This window comes from Xiphophorus maculatus, chromosome 20 (assembly GCF_002775205.1).
Source record: "Xiphophorus maculatus strain JP 163 A chromosome 20, X_maculatus-5.0-male, whole genome shotgun sequence".
Lineage (NCBI taxonomy): Eukaryota > Metazoa > Chordata > Actinopteri > Cyprinodontiformes > Poeciliidae > Xiphophorus > Xiphophorus maculatus.
Window position 1 is genome coordinate 3,575,323 of NC_036462.1, and position 14,015 is coordinate 3,589,337.

General features: G+C 40.5%; 1 protein-coding gene across 7 annotated transcripts in view; it reads left to right on the forward strand.

Moving 5' to 3' along the window:
• The window catches only part of chd6 (chromodomain helicase DNA binding protein 6), a 66,284-nt gene extending 60,228 nt beyond the window's left edge, over positions 1-6,056 (forward strand). For 6 of the 7 annotated variants that reach the window (XM_023324714.1, XM_023324713.1, XM_023324717.1 and 3 more), the window contains exons 41-45: positions 1,465-2,091; positions 2,996-3,235; positions 3,808-3,948; positions 4,234-4,338; positions 4,717-6,056. In XM_023324714.1, the coding sequence (XP_023180482.1) occupies positions 1,465-2,091; positions 2,996-3,235; positions 3,808-3,948; positions 4,234-4,338; positions 4,717-5,721 (2,118 nt within the window). In that variant the 3' untranslated portion in view covers positions 5,722-6,056. The remainder of the gene's footprint in view (positions 1-1,464; positions 2,092-2,995; positions 3,236-3,807; positions 3,949-4,233; positions 4,339-4,716) is intronic. The other variant, XM_023324719.1, reaches the window with a different exon arrangement.
• The last annotated feature ends 7,959 nt before the right edge of the window (positions 6,057-14,015 follow it).

Below are 14,015 nucleotides of genomic sequence, written 5' to 3' on the forward strand. Positions count from 1 at the left end.
GTTTATCAACTGTAGCAGCAATTTCGCTCCAACTCCTCCTCTTGTCATTTCTATATTCTTTGCATGTTGAATAAACATTAATGTTGTTTCCACATATCATCTCCAATGTCCACTGGACTTCAGGTTGCGCCGTGTCAGCTGTTTGGGATTCCCCTCCGTAATTTCCCCTCAGAAAACACTGAGGAGAATCCAGGCTTTCTGATTGGCTGCCTGTCACATTCAACAGGCTGTGTTAAGATCCCAGTCGGGGAAAATCCTGATTTAGATCGGAGCGGCAACGACGATCTACCGTAACACACCACACAATCTGAGAAAGACCAACTTTCTAAGATTGTTGTAAGGGGAAAAATAGAAGCAAAAATCATGTAGTGTGAATTATTGCATCAGGTAGTCGATGTGCCCATCTTCTCTATTTAAATCTAATTATTACTGAAGGGCAACATAATATACAGACTTCACAATCTGCACTCTTGGTTGAATGCAGTATTTATTTACACTTTGGCTTTATGTTGTTTAGGTTTTATTCAAGTTAGTTTTTTGTTAATGGAGACTGAGAATCCATTTTGTTTCTGGTTGTTTTGTTTATCAGCTCCAGTGTTAAATAATCTTTTGAAAATAAAGTGTATCTATCTTTGGCAGGAAATCACATGCATTATTACGTCATTTACATTAAATCAGTGTAAAAAGGTCTTCAAACAATATTATCGTTTATCGCAATAATTTTTGAGACGGTCGCTCAGCAAAATTTATTGTGACAGGCCTAACTACAAGAACTAGATAACAAGGCCAGGAAAAAGTTTTAATTAAAAAAATTAGCGAATGAGAGGGAAGTAGGTCAGTTATGCTAGCTTGACTATGAGAACCTTAGCATGTAGATGTGATGTGGAATCCTGTGTGTTTTGGTTCAGTTACAAAAATTAAAAATAAAGCTGACCCTCACACCAAGTCTTACAGAGCATCAGTAGAGCAGGTGTTTAAATTAGCTAATCAACCACCGCTGTGTTAGCTTAACTAATAGCAGCGGTAGCTAATCTACCACAGCGATCATTTATTAATAATCTCAAAATAAGCATCAAGCCTAAAAACATAAAATTGTTGTTTACTGGATGTTCTGTCCTTTGTTTGGGAAATGTTTGCATGTTTTTTGGTGTTTAATCCTGAAACATTAGTGGAGTTGTTGTCAGTCAGTTGCTATGGCAACAGGTCTGTGTGTAGTGTAGCCGACACAGAGAGCAAGATAAACGAAGGATTTGAAAAGTACCAGAATCGTCTTTTTGCCCTCCAGCGGATGTAAACAGTAACATGCAATGTGAATATCGTTAACGCTGCTTCCAATCAGTTTTGAATCTCACCCAGGTCTGAATCCACAGCAGCCCGTGCGTTGTGTCTAGTCCATATGTGTGTTTAACCAAAGCCATCATCTCTCTCCCATTCTTGTCTCACCCACCCTGCCCACCCGGACAGTACGTGCCGCGGGGCGCCGCATGTGGGCGCGCAGCTTGGCGCCTCACCTCCTTGCCTCTCTTGCAGGAGAGGCTCGTGGCTCCTCCCTTCCTCCCTGAGCTCAAACGGGCCGGAGGACGCCGGTCCTTCGACTACGAAGCCGCTGCAGCCGCCGCGGCCGCAAAGATCTTAGCCGGGAAGTCTGCATCGCCGAGCCACACGAGCGCCGCCGCTGCCAGCAGCTCCGGCGAAGAGAAAGTGGCGGCGGTGGCCGCTCCGTCCCACCGCACCGGCGCCATGCTGAACGGCTGGCAGGAAGCGGCGATAGATCTGACAAAATCCTCTGGAGAAATCAGCACCACGAGCGGCGCGGGGACGAACGAAGCCGCTGGAATGGGCCACCCCAACGCCGGCGCTGGAGGCAGCCACAAGCTGCCGCCCATCACGGCGCCGCTGCCCGGCTCGGTGGGGATCGACATGTCTGGCATTCTGCAGGCGGGGCTCATCCACCCGGTCACAGGGCAGATCGTCAACGGGAGCCTGAGGGGAGACGACTCCCTGAGGAGGAGGAGAGGGAGACGGAGAAACGTGGAGGCTCTGTACTCCGAGTTCGCCAAGAGCCGGGGGCTGCACCTGCCGGAGGCACAGGTGGGTGGTGGGGGCGTGGCGTAGAGTCCGAACAGGTAGAAAAACTGAGGAGAAACGGGGAACACCCAAAAGAATCTGAGTTCAAAGGAGAATCAAAATTTAAAATTTGTACGTTTTTGTTTTTCCACTTGGGTTTCTACTGCTTCTAAAAGCAACTCAAGTGTTTTTAAAAAAGAAACCCTGCTGATTTTTCGGTAATAAATTAATGTTTTTTGGTGTCTTGAGAATGAGCCGTTTAAAAAACGTCCAGGACGTAAACTCACAGATCAGCAGGCAGCCGTTACCTAGCAACCCCAGCCAAGCTTTCCTGTTACGTAGCAACCCTGGCAGAACTCCAGCACTTTTGGTTGGTTGTATAATGGCTGCTGGAAAAGACAAATGTTTTGTTGTTGAGGCAGTTTATCTTTGTTTCGTTTTATTGTTTCGGGTTTTTATCCAACTTTTCACTTTGGTTTAGTAAACAAAAAACTATTCTTCTTTGTTTGTTGTTGTTTTTTTAAATTTTTGTTTCAGATGGAAAACAAACTGTCTGAATATACCTGGACCTGTCTTGTTGGTTGTGCAGAAGGCTCCATTTTTGCTTTTCTTTCCCCATTGGTGGAAACAAAGACATAATCCACAATTCATGTTGTCTCCATCTTGTTTTCCTCCAACCACTTTTTCTTTTTTAAAGATGTACAGTTGAATAACTTGGCATCTGTTTGCAGCCATTTTCATGTGAGAGTGTAAACGTTGAGTTGGGGGCGTGGCCAGAAGCAGCTTATTTGGATTTAAAGTGACAGAGACTCTAAAACAGCTCATAATAACTGACCAGACTGAAATCTCATTATTATTTATTATTGTTGCCTACAGATTTAGGGTTTAAGGAAGAATAACGGGTCACTTTAAACATCTGCACCTACAGGCTCGGGTTGAGGCCATCAGCCACTCCTCCGTGTCGTCCTCCACCTCCTCGCCGTCCCCGTCTCCGTCCGATCGGCCTGCTGGTCCTCCCACTCCCTCCTCCTCCTCCACCCCCACCCCCACTCAGACGCCTCCTCAGCCAGAGATCGTGGCCATCGACAGGGAAGCAGCCAGCAAAGGCCTGATCGAGTGGCTGAGACAGAATCCGGGCTACAGCATGGATCTGCCGGCCTTCGCTCACGTATGTATCTCTGTTGGTTCAGATGAAAGTTAACTGCTTTTAGGAGAGCAGCAGACCTGCAGCTCCACCAGGTTAGCTAATAGCTGCTAACGGGAGACTGATGGAGATGGTTTAGAGTATGGCAGCAGGAGTGGGTTTTCCTGTGGGCTCTTTGAGTAAACAGCATTTCAGCCAACAGTAACATCCGGCTGTTGGTCATGTGACTCCTGAGATGCGATGGAAGTGTTTCCATTGCAGTTTTGCAAAGTTCATCTGTTATGATACGCCTGAAAAACATGTGATTTTTCCAAATTGATGTGTTTCCATTAAGGGAATTTATTTTCATAATTTCAATTTGTTAAATTTTTTGGTTAATGGAAATGCAGAAAATCGGAGCAACGGCCGTACAAAACAAACTAAAGCAGTTATTCAGAAGAAGGCCACCAGAGGGCGCTGCAGACCACAAACCTGCTGGATGTTAACACTGACTTGATGAGGCAGCCTTGTTGTGACTCTCCAAACCATTTCTTAAGACGTACCATGGAGACGTTGATGTTTTAATGACTTTGTTTCGTCTCGTTTTTTGTGGTCAGTCGGGAGCGAGTCTCCTGCACGGCTTTGTGGAGCGTCCCAAACAGAGGAGGCATCGCTGCAAAGATCCCACCAAGCTGGACATCAACACTCTGACGGGGGAGGAGAGAGTTCCTGTAGTTCACCGAGGAACAGGACGCAGGGTAGATAACACACACACACACACACACACACACACACTGGAATAAATACTGTTTATGTTTCAGTCAGGCTGCAGTTTGACCCTAAAACAGAGGTGGGTCAGAACCATCCAGATAGAAGCTGACCACAAAAAAATGGGACAACTGAAATCAGCTTTCAGATACATTAGTTTAGGATCCAGAATTTCATTTTTTGTTAGTTTTAACTGACTTTTCATACAGGAGTCATCAGTTTTCAGGGTTTTTTGTATTGTTTACCTTTCTTGTCTGCATTGCTTCTCTCTGCAGCTTGGTGGCGCTATGGCTCCGGCTATCAAGGAGCTTTCCAGGTGGCTTGATGCTAACTCGGAGTATTTCGTCGCTCCAGACTGGGCGGACGTGGTCAAACACTCTGTGAGTTTCATCTTTTTTTTTTCTTTTGTGTATTTTTTGGGGGGGATTTTTTTTTTGCGTGTAACTTTCTTTGTTGTGTTTAATTTTCAGTTTGAACCTGAAGCTCATTCTACCTCAAAACATTTAGGATTGATTCAATATAATGAATATTTATTATTCCTTATTGACTTATTGATCATCTTATTTTTTATATGCTAAACGTTTCTGAAATTTGGGTAACTTTTTCTAAATTAAATTTTTTTCCCTTCTTAATCTAGATATTATCACAAAACGTTAGTAATAAATAACATCATATTAAACTGAATTTCTTTGTATTGTTTTTATCTCGGAGGTTTAAAAGGTTTCTTGAATGTTCCTGAATGTCGGCTCTTGCTCCAGGGTTTCCTTCCTGAGGGGAAGTTCTCTCGGATCCTGACAGAACCGGTCAACCGGGACCCGGGTTCGCGTCGCCGCGGACGACGGCCGCGCAGTGAGATGCCGAAGCCGCTCCTGTCCGTGTCGGACTCCGCCTCCGCGGGCCTCGGCCCGCCGCTCTACATGAACGGCGGCCTGATCGGCAGCATGGACTCCATCGTGACCCTGCAGAACCTCCGCGGCGCCATCCCCGGGATCCCCATCATGGCGGCCGGATTCCCACACGGATTCCCCGCGGGGAGCGGCGGGTCGGCGGCGGACGACGCCAAGAACGGGCTGAGCATGCTGCCCATGATGCTGCACGGCATCCCGCACCCACATGGCGCCGCTGCCATCCCGCAGCACGCCCTGTTCAGCGTCGGCACCATGATGGCGCACGCGCCGCCGCCGCACTCCACCGCCTCCGCTTCTGCATCCACCGTCACCACGACAACCGCAGCGTCGGAGGCAGCCAGCCCGTCATCGACGACCGCCGCCGCCGATCGAGAGAGTGGCGCCGACAAGGAGAAGCCAGCAGAGGGCGCCAAGCGAACGGCGGAGGCGGCAGCGGCCGTCATCACCTCCACCAGCAGAGTGCATCACACCTTCAACCCCTTCCTGATCCCCGGCGTGTCGCACGGCCTGCTGTACCCGCACATGTTCCTCCCCCACGGCGGCATCATGGCGCTGCCCGCCGTGACGCCGGGCGGCGGCGACGGCGCGCCGGGAAGCCCCAAAAGAAGGAGGAAACGGGTGAGGGAGGAGGAGGAGAGAGAGAGGGGGAAATCAGGAGACGCGGAGGAGAGAGAAAGTACAGTTACCGTCACCGCGTCCTCATCTGCCTCGCCGCCGAGCGAGGACAGCCGGGTCGGCCGGGCGGAACCGGACTCCATCAGCCACGGAGAAAAAGCTGCGGCGCCGGAGGAGAAAGAGGACGGGTCGGAGGAGACGGGGGACGAGGTGGACAGACGGGACGGCGAGGCGGCGTAGGACATCGTCTCCCTGCGTCTCACTGCAAAAACACAAAATATCAACAAATGTTTCTGTCCAGTTTCTACTGTAAATATCCAATCACTCTTAAAACGAAACCAAACTAACTGATGAAAAACTTTTCAGGAAGAAATAAGAGCTTGTCTTACATCAGGGGTGTCCAAACGTTTGGACTTGAGGACCAAAAAAAAACTTTTACAGTGTAATTCGGAATGCACCAATCCAGTTTTTACCAAGACCGATATCTGAGGTTCAGTCGATCAGAGGCAGAAAAAAAAAAGAATTGACTTGAATAGTTTCTTTTTTTAAAACACAGACGTGCATGTACTGAATTACAAATTAATTTGACACTGAAATATAGAAATAAATATCTTCACACGTTTAGTGAAGCATGTAAAAACAACTTTAATTTGTTCAGACAGTCCAGTGGAGTAGAACAGAAAAATATAAAATAAATAATAAAGAAACTGAAACTATTTAAAAATAAACATCAAAAACCTTCAATGGATCAGAAAGCGCAGTTAGGAATTCTAAATATGATGTAAAATAAATAATAAAGCACAGAATGAGACTGATTAGATCCGACACATTGTTACCGATAACAGATCAAAATTTTTTCCATTTCGGGGCCGATACAGATATTAATATCGGATCGGTTCAGCTCTATACATAATACTTTAAACTAATGAAGTAGTCGGATTTCCATTTTTATTTTAAATAATTGTAGCGCCAAAACCTGATTATGGTTTTGCAGATTTTTCTTATTAAAATAAATACTTATCAGGTGTTTATTGAAGAAATACTAATAATTTTGTCAGTTTAGGTTTGGAACTGGATAGATTTCATTTGCGCAAAAAAAGGAAATACTTTGTATTTTAACAAGATTTCAATTATAGATTTCTATTATCGTTGAATTTCAGTCTGGGGCCACAAATAGTCAGTCCAGGAGCCGTAAATGGCCCCTGAGCCACACTTTGAACACCAAGTATTAAATTATTAATATGGTGAAAAAGTCCCAGTTCAACTGGTGGATTATTTTATCAATATTTATGAATCATTTACTGAAAACAAGCTCCTACATTATGCTGAAAAGCTACTTGTAAGTTAGCTTTGTTTTATTTTAAGTGTAATAAGATATTTCCACAATAAACTAGACTAAAATATTTGGTAAGGTTTTGTGTTTTTGCAGTGTCGTAAGTTGCTCTCTTCTCCGCTGAGCAGCCGTGTAAAGTTTGTGCCGAGTCTGTAAGTCAACGTCCATGTAAAGACTTTTATTATGATGATGATGATGATTATATTCAACTTGTTTATATACCAGAAACCCCGCCCCCCACCCTCTCCACTCCACTGTAAAAAAAGAAAAGAAAACACGAGTAGAGTTAAATAATCTCCATATTCTTCCCCGTCATCCTGCATCCAGACTGAAAACAGGAGGGAGAACCGAAAGGAGGGAGCGATCCAAAATGGTTCCTCTGCACTGTAAAAACTTCACACCAAAACTATTTTTTTTCATCTGGTTTCTACTGAAAATATATTCATACGTTTGAATTAAGACAAAACTAACTTAGAAGTAACTTTTTAGCATTTCTTTAGGTCAATAATTCCTTAATATTGATGTAAAAGTACTGAAATAATCTGCTCATGTTATGAGTTAAAATGTCTTGTTTCATTTGTAACTAGTATTTTTTTCACCAATATGTAGGAATTGAAACAGGGTGCTCAAATTGTGGGCCTGGGGCCGTTTGTGGTCCATGAAATGATTTTGTTCGGCCCTCTAGTCAAGAGTGGTAAAAATTTGATCAAGAAAATAAACAATTGACAATTTTAAATTTTCTATTTTTCTTTTTCATGATTTAAAGAATTTCATAGAAATGTTACCATAAAATAATTAAAAAGACAAATTCTTGCATTTTTAATTGAATTAATTTGTGGAACACTAATCATTTAAATTTGTCGTTTTTGGCAAAACGTTTGGACACTACTGGTTTTTTATATCTTGCAGAAAAGTTACTTATAAGTTAGTTTGTCTTAATCAAGTCTACAAACATATTTGCACTAGAAACTAGACAAGAAAATGTTGATTTTGTTTGTTTTTGCAGTGTAAAACATGTGCAATACTTAAAAGAAAACTGCCATCCGAATTAATCTGAAATATAATCCCACCAGATTTGACCGACGCTAAACCATAAAACGCTGCAGAAAAATGTCTTCTAAAGTTCCTGCATTCAACATTTTTAATAAAAAAAATCATTTAAAAGTGCAGCCAAGGCTAATTAAAACCGAGTTTTCTTATTGTTTTTTTAGCTATAACATATATTGTGACAAAACATAACACTAAAATACGGAACAGAATTAGTGCCTCTTTGAAAAAAAATATTTTGACTTTAATTGTCTGAGATTAAAGTCAAAATTCTGAGAAAAAAAACTTTGAATTTTTTTTTATGGCACTAATTTTCTTCCATACTAAAAGGCTGCACCTTAAACTTAAACTTTATTTTAATATTTTTTCCACTGCTAACATGAAAAGCTAAATTAACTCCTGCTCTTTAATTCAAAAGCACAGAACAATCATGGGATTTGTTTCGGATCAAGCCACAGAGTCACTTTGGGAGATTCCTCCCCTTTAAAAAAGTGGTCCAGTCCAATCAGGAGCTCAGTCCGGCCACCAGGGGGCAGCAGCAGGCAGTTGTAGATGCAAACAGTGGGTAGAAGAGGGTGAGTTTTCCTCCTGAAATCATTGGGAAAAGTGCAAAAAGACTCGAATTTTGATCTGAAGCTCCAATTTGAGGTTTTGTCCTGATTTTAGAAAAGAGAAAAAGAGAGACTGAACGCCTCGTTGTTTCCTCAGATTGCAGTTCAAACATGTAATATTTCATCTGTAAATCTCTCGCTGTACATTGCTGTCTTTTTTTTAAGTGCTCCATGCATCTCTTTCCTGTTTCCGCCGGGAAGCAAACCGACTGTACTGTACATTAAAAGGATGCAAGTCGCTGGTTCTACTCCGATTTTCACAACAGGGTGGAAATGTTTCCGTCGACGGCTTTCCGTATCTCCGGTTTTCATCCATGAAAATGTCTTTTTTGGTTTTTTTGCACAGCATCCTGTGAACCTGTTATTTTTTATTATAATTTTTTTCTGTGGCGGCTTGCGAGCGACTGGGAGAAAGTTTGGATGTGTGCATGCATGCGCACACTTTCTGCTGTGTTTCGTCCTGACAGGTCACAAAAAAAAGAAAAAGTCCGTTGTTGTTGCCTTGTCACAAGTTTGTGGCTCCATATAATTTATTATATTTTCTGTTTTTTGTTTTTTTTTGCCAAACTTTCACCAAATATTATTTTTCCTCAGTTTCATTGTATTCGTCAAAGTGAAATGCCTTATTTCTAGCTAGTGTGTCTTTGTATAGCTGGTCTGTTACATCTCACCGCCCAGTGGCGTTTTTGTTTTGTTTTGTTTTATTTTTATTTTTATTTTTTTAATGGAGACCCAACAGAAACAAAACATAACAGTTTTTAACTCAGTACATCGACTCCTAAAAGGCCAATCAGTCGTCCCTCAAAGCACAAACGTTTGCTGCGTATCAGTGCCTCTAAAGTTAAAACACTTTCCCTCGTGTGGCTTCACTTGCACATTTTGTCCTGTTTCCATGGCGACAGGGTCACCAAATAAGAGATCGTTAATAATGGTAGAAGAAGGAGCAAATGACCTGTTTTTTCTACCACAGCGTCATTAGGGCTATTGTGGATTTTTTAAAAGAAAAGAAAAAAAGGGGTAAATTTTGGCCACAAAACTTTTTTGAAAAGTCAGAAATTTGGTACAAAAACTCATAAATTTTGAGATTAATTTCAGAAATTTTCTAGAAAACATGGAAATGTCCGAGTTTCAAAGGTGGAAAATTTTCATCTTTTCAAAGTTGAAAAATTTAAAATTCAAAAATTTCAGAAAATTTTTGAATGTTTAAAATTGTCTAAATTTTTCTACTTTCTAAACTTAAAGTTCCTTGTTTGTTTTTTTTCTAGAAGATTTCTGAGATTTTTTTCTAAATAGTTCTAAAATATTTTGAGTTTTTAACTTAGAATCTTTTGTTTTCTCTATATATTTTTTTATATCTCAAAATGTACTTTTTTTCTCTCAGATTTGACTTTTCAAACTCATAAATTCCTAAGTTTTTTCTAGAAAAATTCTGAGATTAATCTCCAAATTTGAGTTCTTTCTAGCAAATTTTGGTGGAAATTTACTCCCTTTACTCTTCTTTTTTTACGGTCCTAATACACCATTGTAGTTTCCGTACAAATTGACCTAACGCTTTATTTTTATTTTTTTATTTTTTTTACAGTATTGTGTGGGGTTGTGTGGTGCAGTTCTGAGCAGTCAGTATCTGACATGCAGTTGAAAGCGAGACAGAGCAATATATTCATAAAATCACCATCTAAAACACCTCAAAAGTAAAACATGATTTATTTCAACTGGCAAACTTGGCATTTATGCTAGATTAACATTTATGCTAGATTAACATTTATGCTAGATTAACATTTATGCTAGATTAACATTTATGCTAGATTAACATTTATGCTAGATTAACATTTATGCTAGATTAACATTTATGCTAGATTAACATTTATGCTAGATTAACATTTATGCTAGATTAACATTTATGCTAGATTAACATTTATGCTAATCTAGCATAAATGTGTGAGCTGCATTTCCAGGAGTTTTGTTCTTTTTCATTTGTTCTATTTTTATATCTAAACTTTTTTTTTCACCAGGAGAAAGAATAAGCGTATCTAAATTGGGTTTAGAAATATTGATGTTCTTGTGAAAAAAAACCTGAAAATAGTAAAAACACTTTAAATCATTTTTAAAAAATATTAACTGAAATTTACAGTTAAATCAAAATGCTTATCACAAAATTTGTCACGATAAATGCTAAACAATACGATAAATGCCGACGTTTATTCCTAGGCTGGACAGTAAATCAGGTCCGATAAGAGCCGGGTCCGAATTCAGGGTCTGCCTCCTGCGAAGGACGGATTTGTAGGCCGATTATGTCATAGCGTGGCGAAAAGGCCTGTTTGAATTCGAAGACTCCTCCAAATGATTTCTCCTCTTCCCCCGATTTGAAGGATGGGTCCGGTGTGTCCTTCATGGCCCGCCATATCCCATAATTCATTGCGGGTCCAAACTGGGCGGTCAGGCAGAGCGTCAATGGCGGTGAAGAGCGGCAAATGATTTAGTTGTTTTACACTTTAAATGACATAAAGTGAATGTCAGTGTGTAAATCTCCAATATCTGCTCGGTTCACCAAAACTGCTGCGTTAGCAGCCAGCTGGCCGGCAGTTGAGGTTGGGTTTACCGGAGCAGAACGCCTGACTCCCGGCACATTGTTACAAAAACTCCCACTAGCTTTCCCTAATGAGTGGAAGTTAAACACTGATATTATTCACACAGGTAATATCTGGTTGTAAAATGTTTGGTTTACTAAAGTATTTAATTTATTCCTGATCAAATCAGTTTGATTGATTAAAGTTAAGCCTTCAAACAAACTAGTTTTATTTAACTAATAGCTTATCCGAGATTTGGAGAGTATTATATTTGAAATTGAATAATTTGCTTATATTTATTCCTGGTAGAAATGTGCACTACATGTTTGAATATTTTAGAATCAAACTAACAGATTAATTTTTCCCATGGAACAGCATTTACTATAAAAGGTGAAGAATAATACAGAAATCAGGAGTAATGCATGACTGAAAAACAAACTTTGGCTGCGTTGTTATTGTCTTTGCTGCTCTCTGCTTCATGCTGTCATGGTTGCTAGGCAACATGAGTTGCGCTGGGGCGGGGGCAGTTGGGGCAGTTGGGGCAGTTGGGGCATTTGGTGAAGACCAGACCTGTCCAAATTCACAGCTTTTCTCTTCTGGTCGTCGTTCAGTCTGTGAAGGACCCGTCCCACGTAGACCGGTCCTTTTTCAGGACCTTGAATTCGGACACAGACATATATTGTGATAAACAGATGATCAATATCAATAGATAGAATATTCAATCATTCAGATCCATAACTGCAAAGCATTCTGGGAGATGTAGTGAGAGGAAAGACTTTAGCTACTCAACCTCTCATTGCTAGTTAAGCTAGGTTGGTGGAATCAACTAACTCGGTCACTCTTTGGTTACCTAGCAACTCGCTCACTCTTTGGTTACCTAGCGACAACTTGTTGAGTAACCGGCGCTGCAGCAGTTTAAGGTTTTGCTTCTTAACTGCTTAAAAATAAACAACGGAGTTGAGTGAAAACTGGATAAAACGGGAGCCGTCACACTGCCAGTTCAGCAGTATTTCACATATTTAAAACGGACAAAAAACTGATCAGTAATTATCAATATTGACTGATATGAAACGCTTATATTGTGATACGTTTATTGTCCTGCCATGCCTGCTCTTTACTGATTCTTTAATCTAGGATCATATGCATACATGTTCAGAGTTCTTGTGAAGTATTTTTCAAATTGAATTTGCTGCAGTTAAGATACTGACTGCTCAGAGCTACACCGCATAACCACATTTTAAATCGCACTTTTAGGTTAAATTCAACTCTGAAATTCAGACACCGGCAGGAAAACCGCACAGGAACATGAAGTAGCATCTGTTAAGTCGGTAGTTTGGCCCTCACTGCATTCCTTAGCTGTACGATGCCTTCTGTTTTCTTCTGTTTCATCCAATCTGTTTTTTATTTTATTTTATTTTTTAAATAAAGATGAAGCTGCGGCTGCGCATCACTTCCTGTTCTCGTGTGAAGACTTGAAACGGACTCGTGGCGACCACGTGCTTTCTGTCAACAGTGTTTATTTTTTCATGGAAGTCACCTCAACGTGTAAAACTCTGATGTATTTATTGTACAGTTCTTGTCTTTACATTGTTGTCTCACGACTGATTGATTCCTGTTTTTGTTACCCTGAAATACAGAAACATTTTGGTTCACATGGAAATGAAACGGATCTGTGTTTCTGTTGCCTGACGGATAATCTCAGTCTGGAAGCTGGAAATGTTCAGCTGGGTTTTTTTCCTTTATGCTCTCAAGACTTGTTCGCATTTAGGCACCAAAATGGCCGAAAATAATAAATATACAGAAAGATGCGACGTTGTATTAGCACCATGCTAAGAAGATATTAATAAAAAACCCATAAAATTATGAGAATAAACTCACATGAGAATAAAGATAAATTTTGTTTTATTTTGACTTTGCTATACAAATAAACTTGATTATTACTTTATTCACATAATTTTACAACTTTTCTCGTTTTATTTTGACTTTATTCTCGTAATTTTGCGATTTCTCATAATTGTACGACTTTATTTTCATGATTTTAGATTTTATTTTTTTTTATTTTGGCCCTAAACTCCATTGTACAAAGATTATTCAGACCCAGAAGAAAAAAACTGGCTGCAGAAACAACTAAAATATGACTTTAAATTCATGAGAAGGCAGGTTGTACGTTTCCTCATCCATCCTTCAGCTTTCGTTTTGAGTTTTCTTTTTAACATTTTGCAGCTTTTATTTGTGTTTTGGCTTTAAAGGATAAAATCTGGAAAACCTCACATTGAGAAAATAGATTTAGTCCCGTTCACCTTTAAATATTCCTGGTTATTCTTAAATATTCTGATAAAAATCTTGGGTCAGGTTGTTGTTTTCTGCCAGATTCCCAGCAGAGACCAGACTCTTCTCCCAGTTTAGATTGGTTTTATTTTTACCGTGTAAATTTTATCTTTAAAACATCAAATCTGAAAGTTTTATCAATTTATTGTGCCTGTTTTAATCTTTACAGAGGTCTGTCTTAAAATCGATAAAACCTCAGTCAGTGATGAATATAGTTTCAAATGCAGTTTGGTGTCTGAATAAACTCACCGCTCAGTCAGGTTGGCGTTGCTGAACGAAGTGCAATGTAAAGGTCAAAGGTCACAGGAAGCATCTGATCCTGACGCTGCAAACCCATCCTAGCTAGAATACGTAAATCACCTGGACTTCATGGGGGTTTTATCTCATTTGGTTACTTTTCTTTCTTATTGTTCTCTATAGCGCTCTATATTCCCATGTGGACCAATCTGACAAGTCGAAACATGGTATGTGTGATCTTTTATCGTGCAATAAAAGATGACTTTCAAGTTCTCCTCGTCTGTCGTAGATCATTTAATTTATGTTCTTGGTGACTAAATTTAAGGTTTGGTGAATATTTAACCTTCAACTGGGTTTCTGTATCTCAGATCTACGATGGCGTTTTACAGCTACTGTAGATAGAAAAGATAA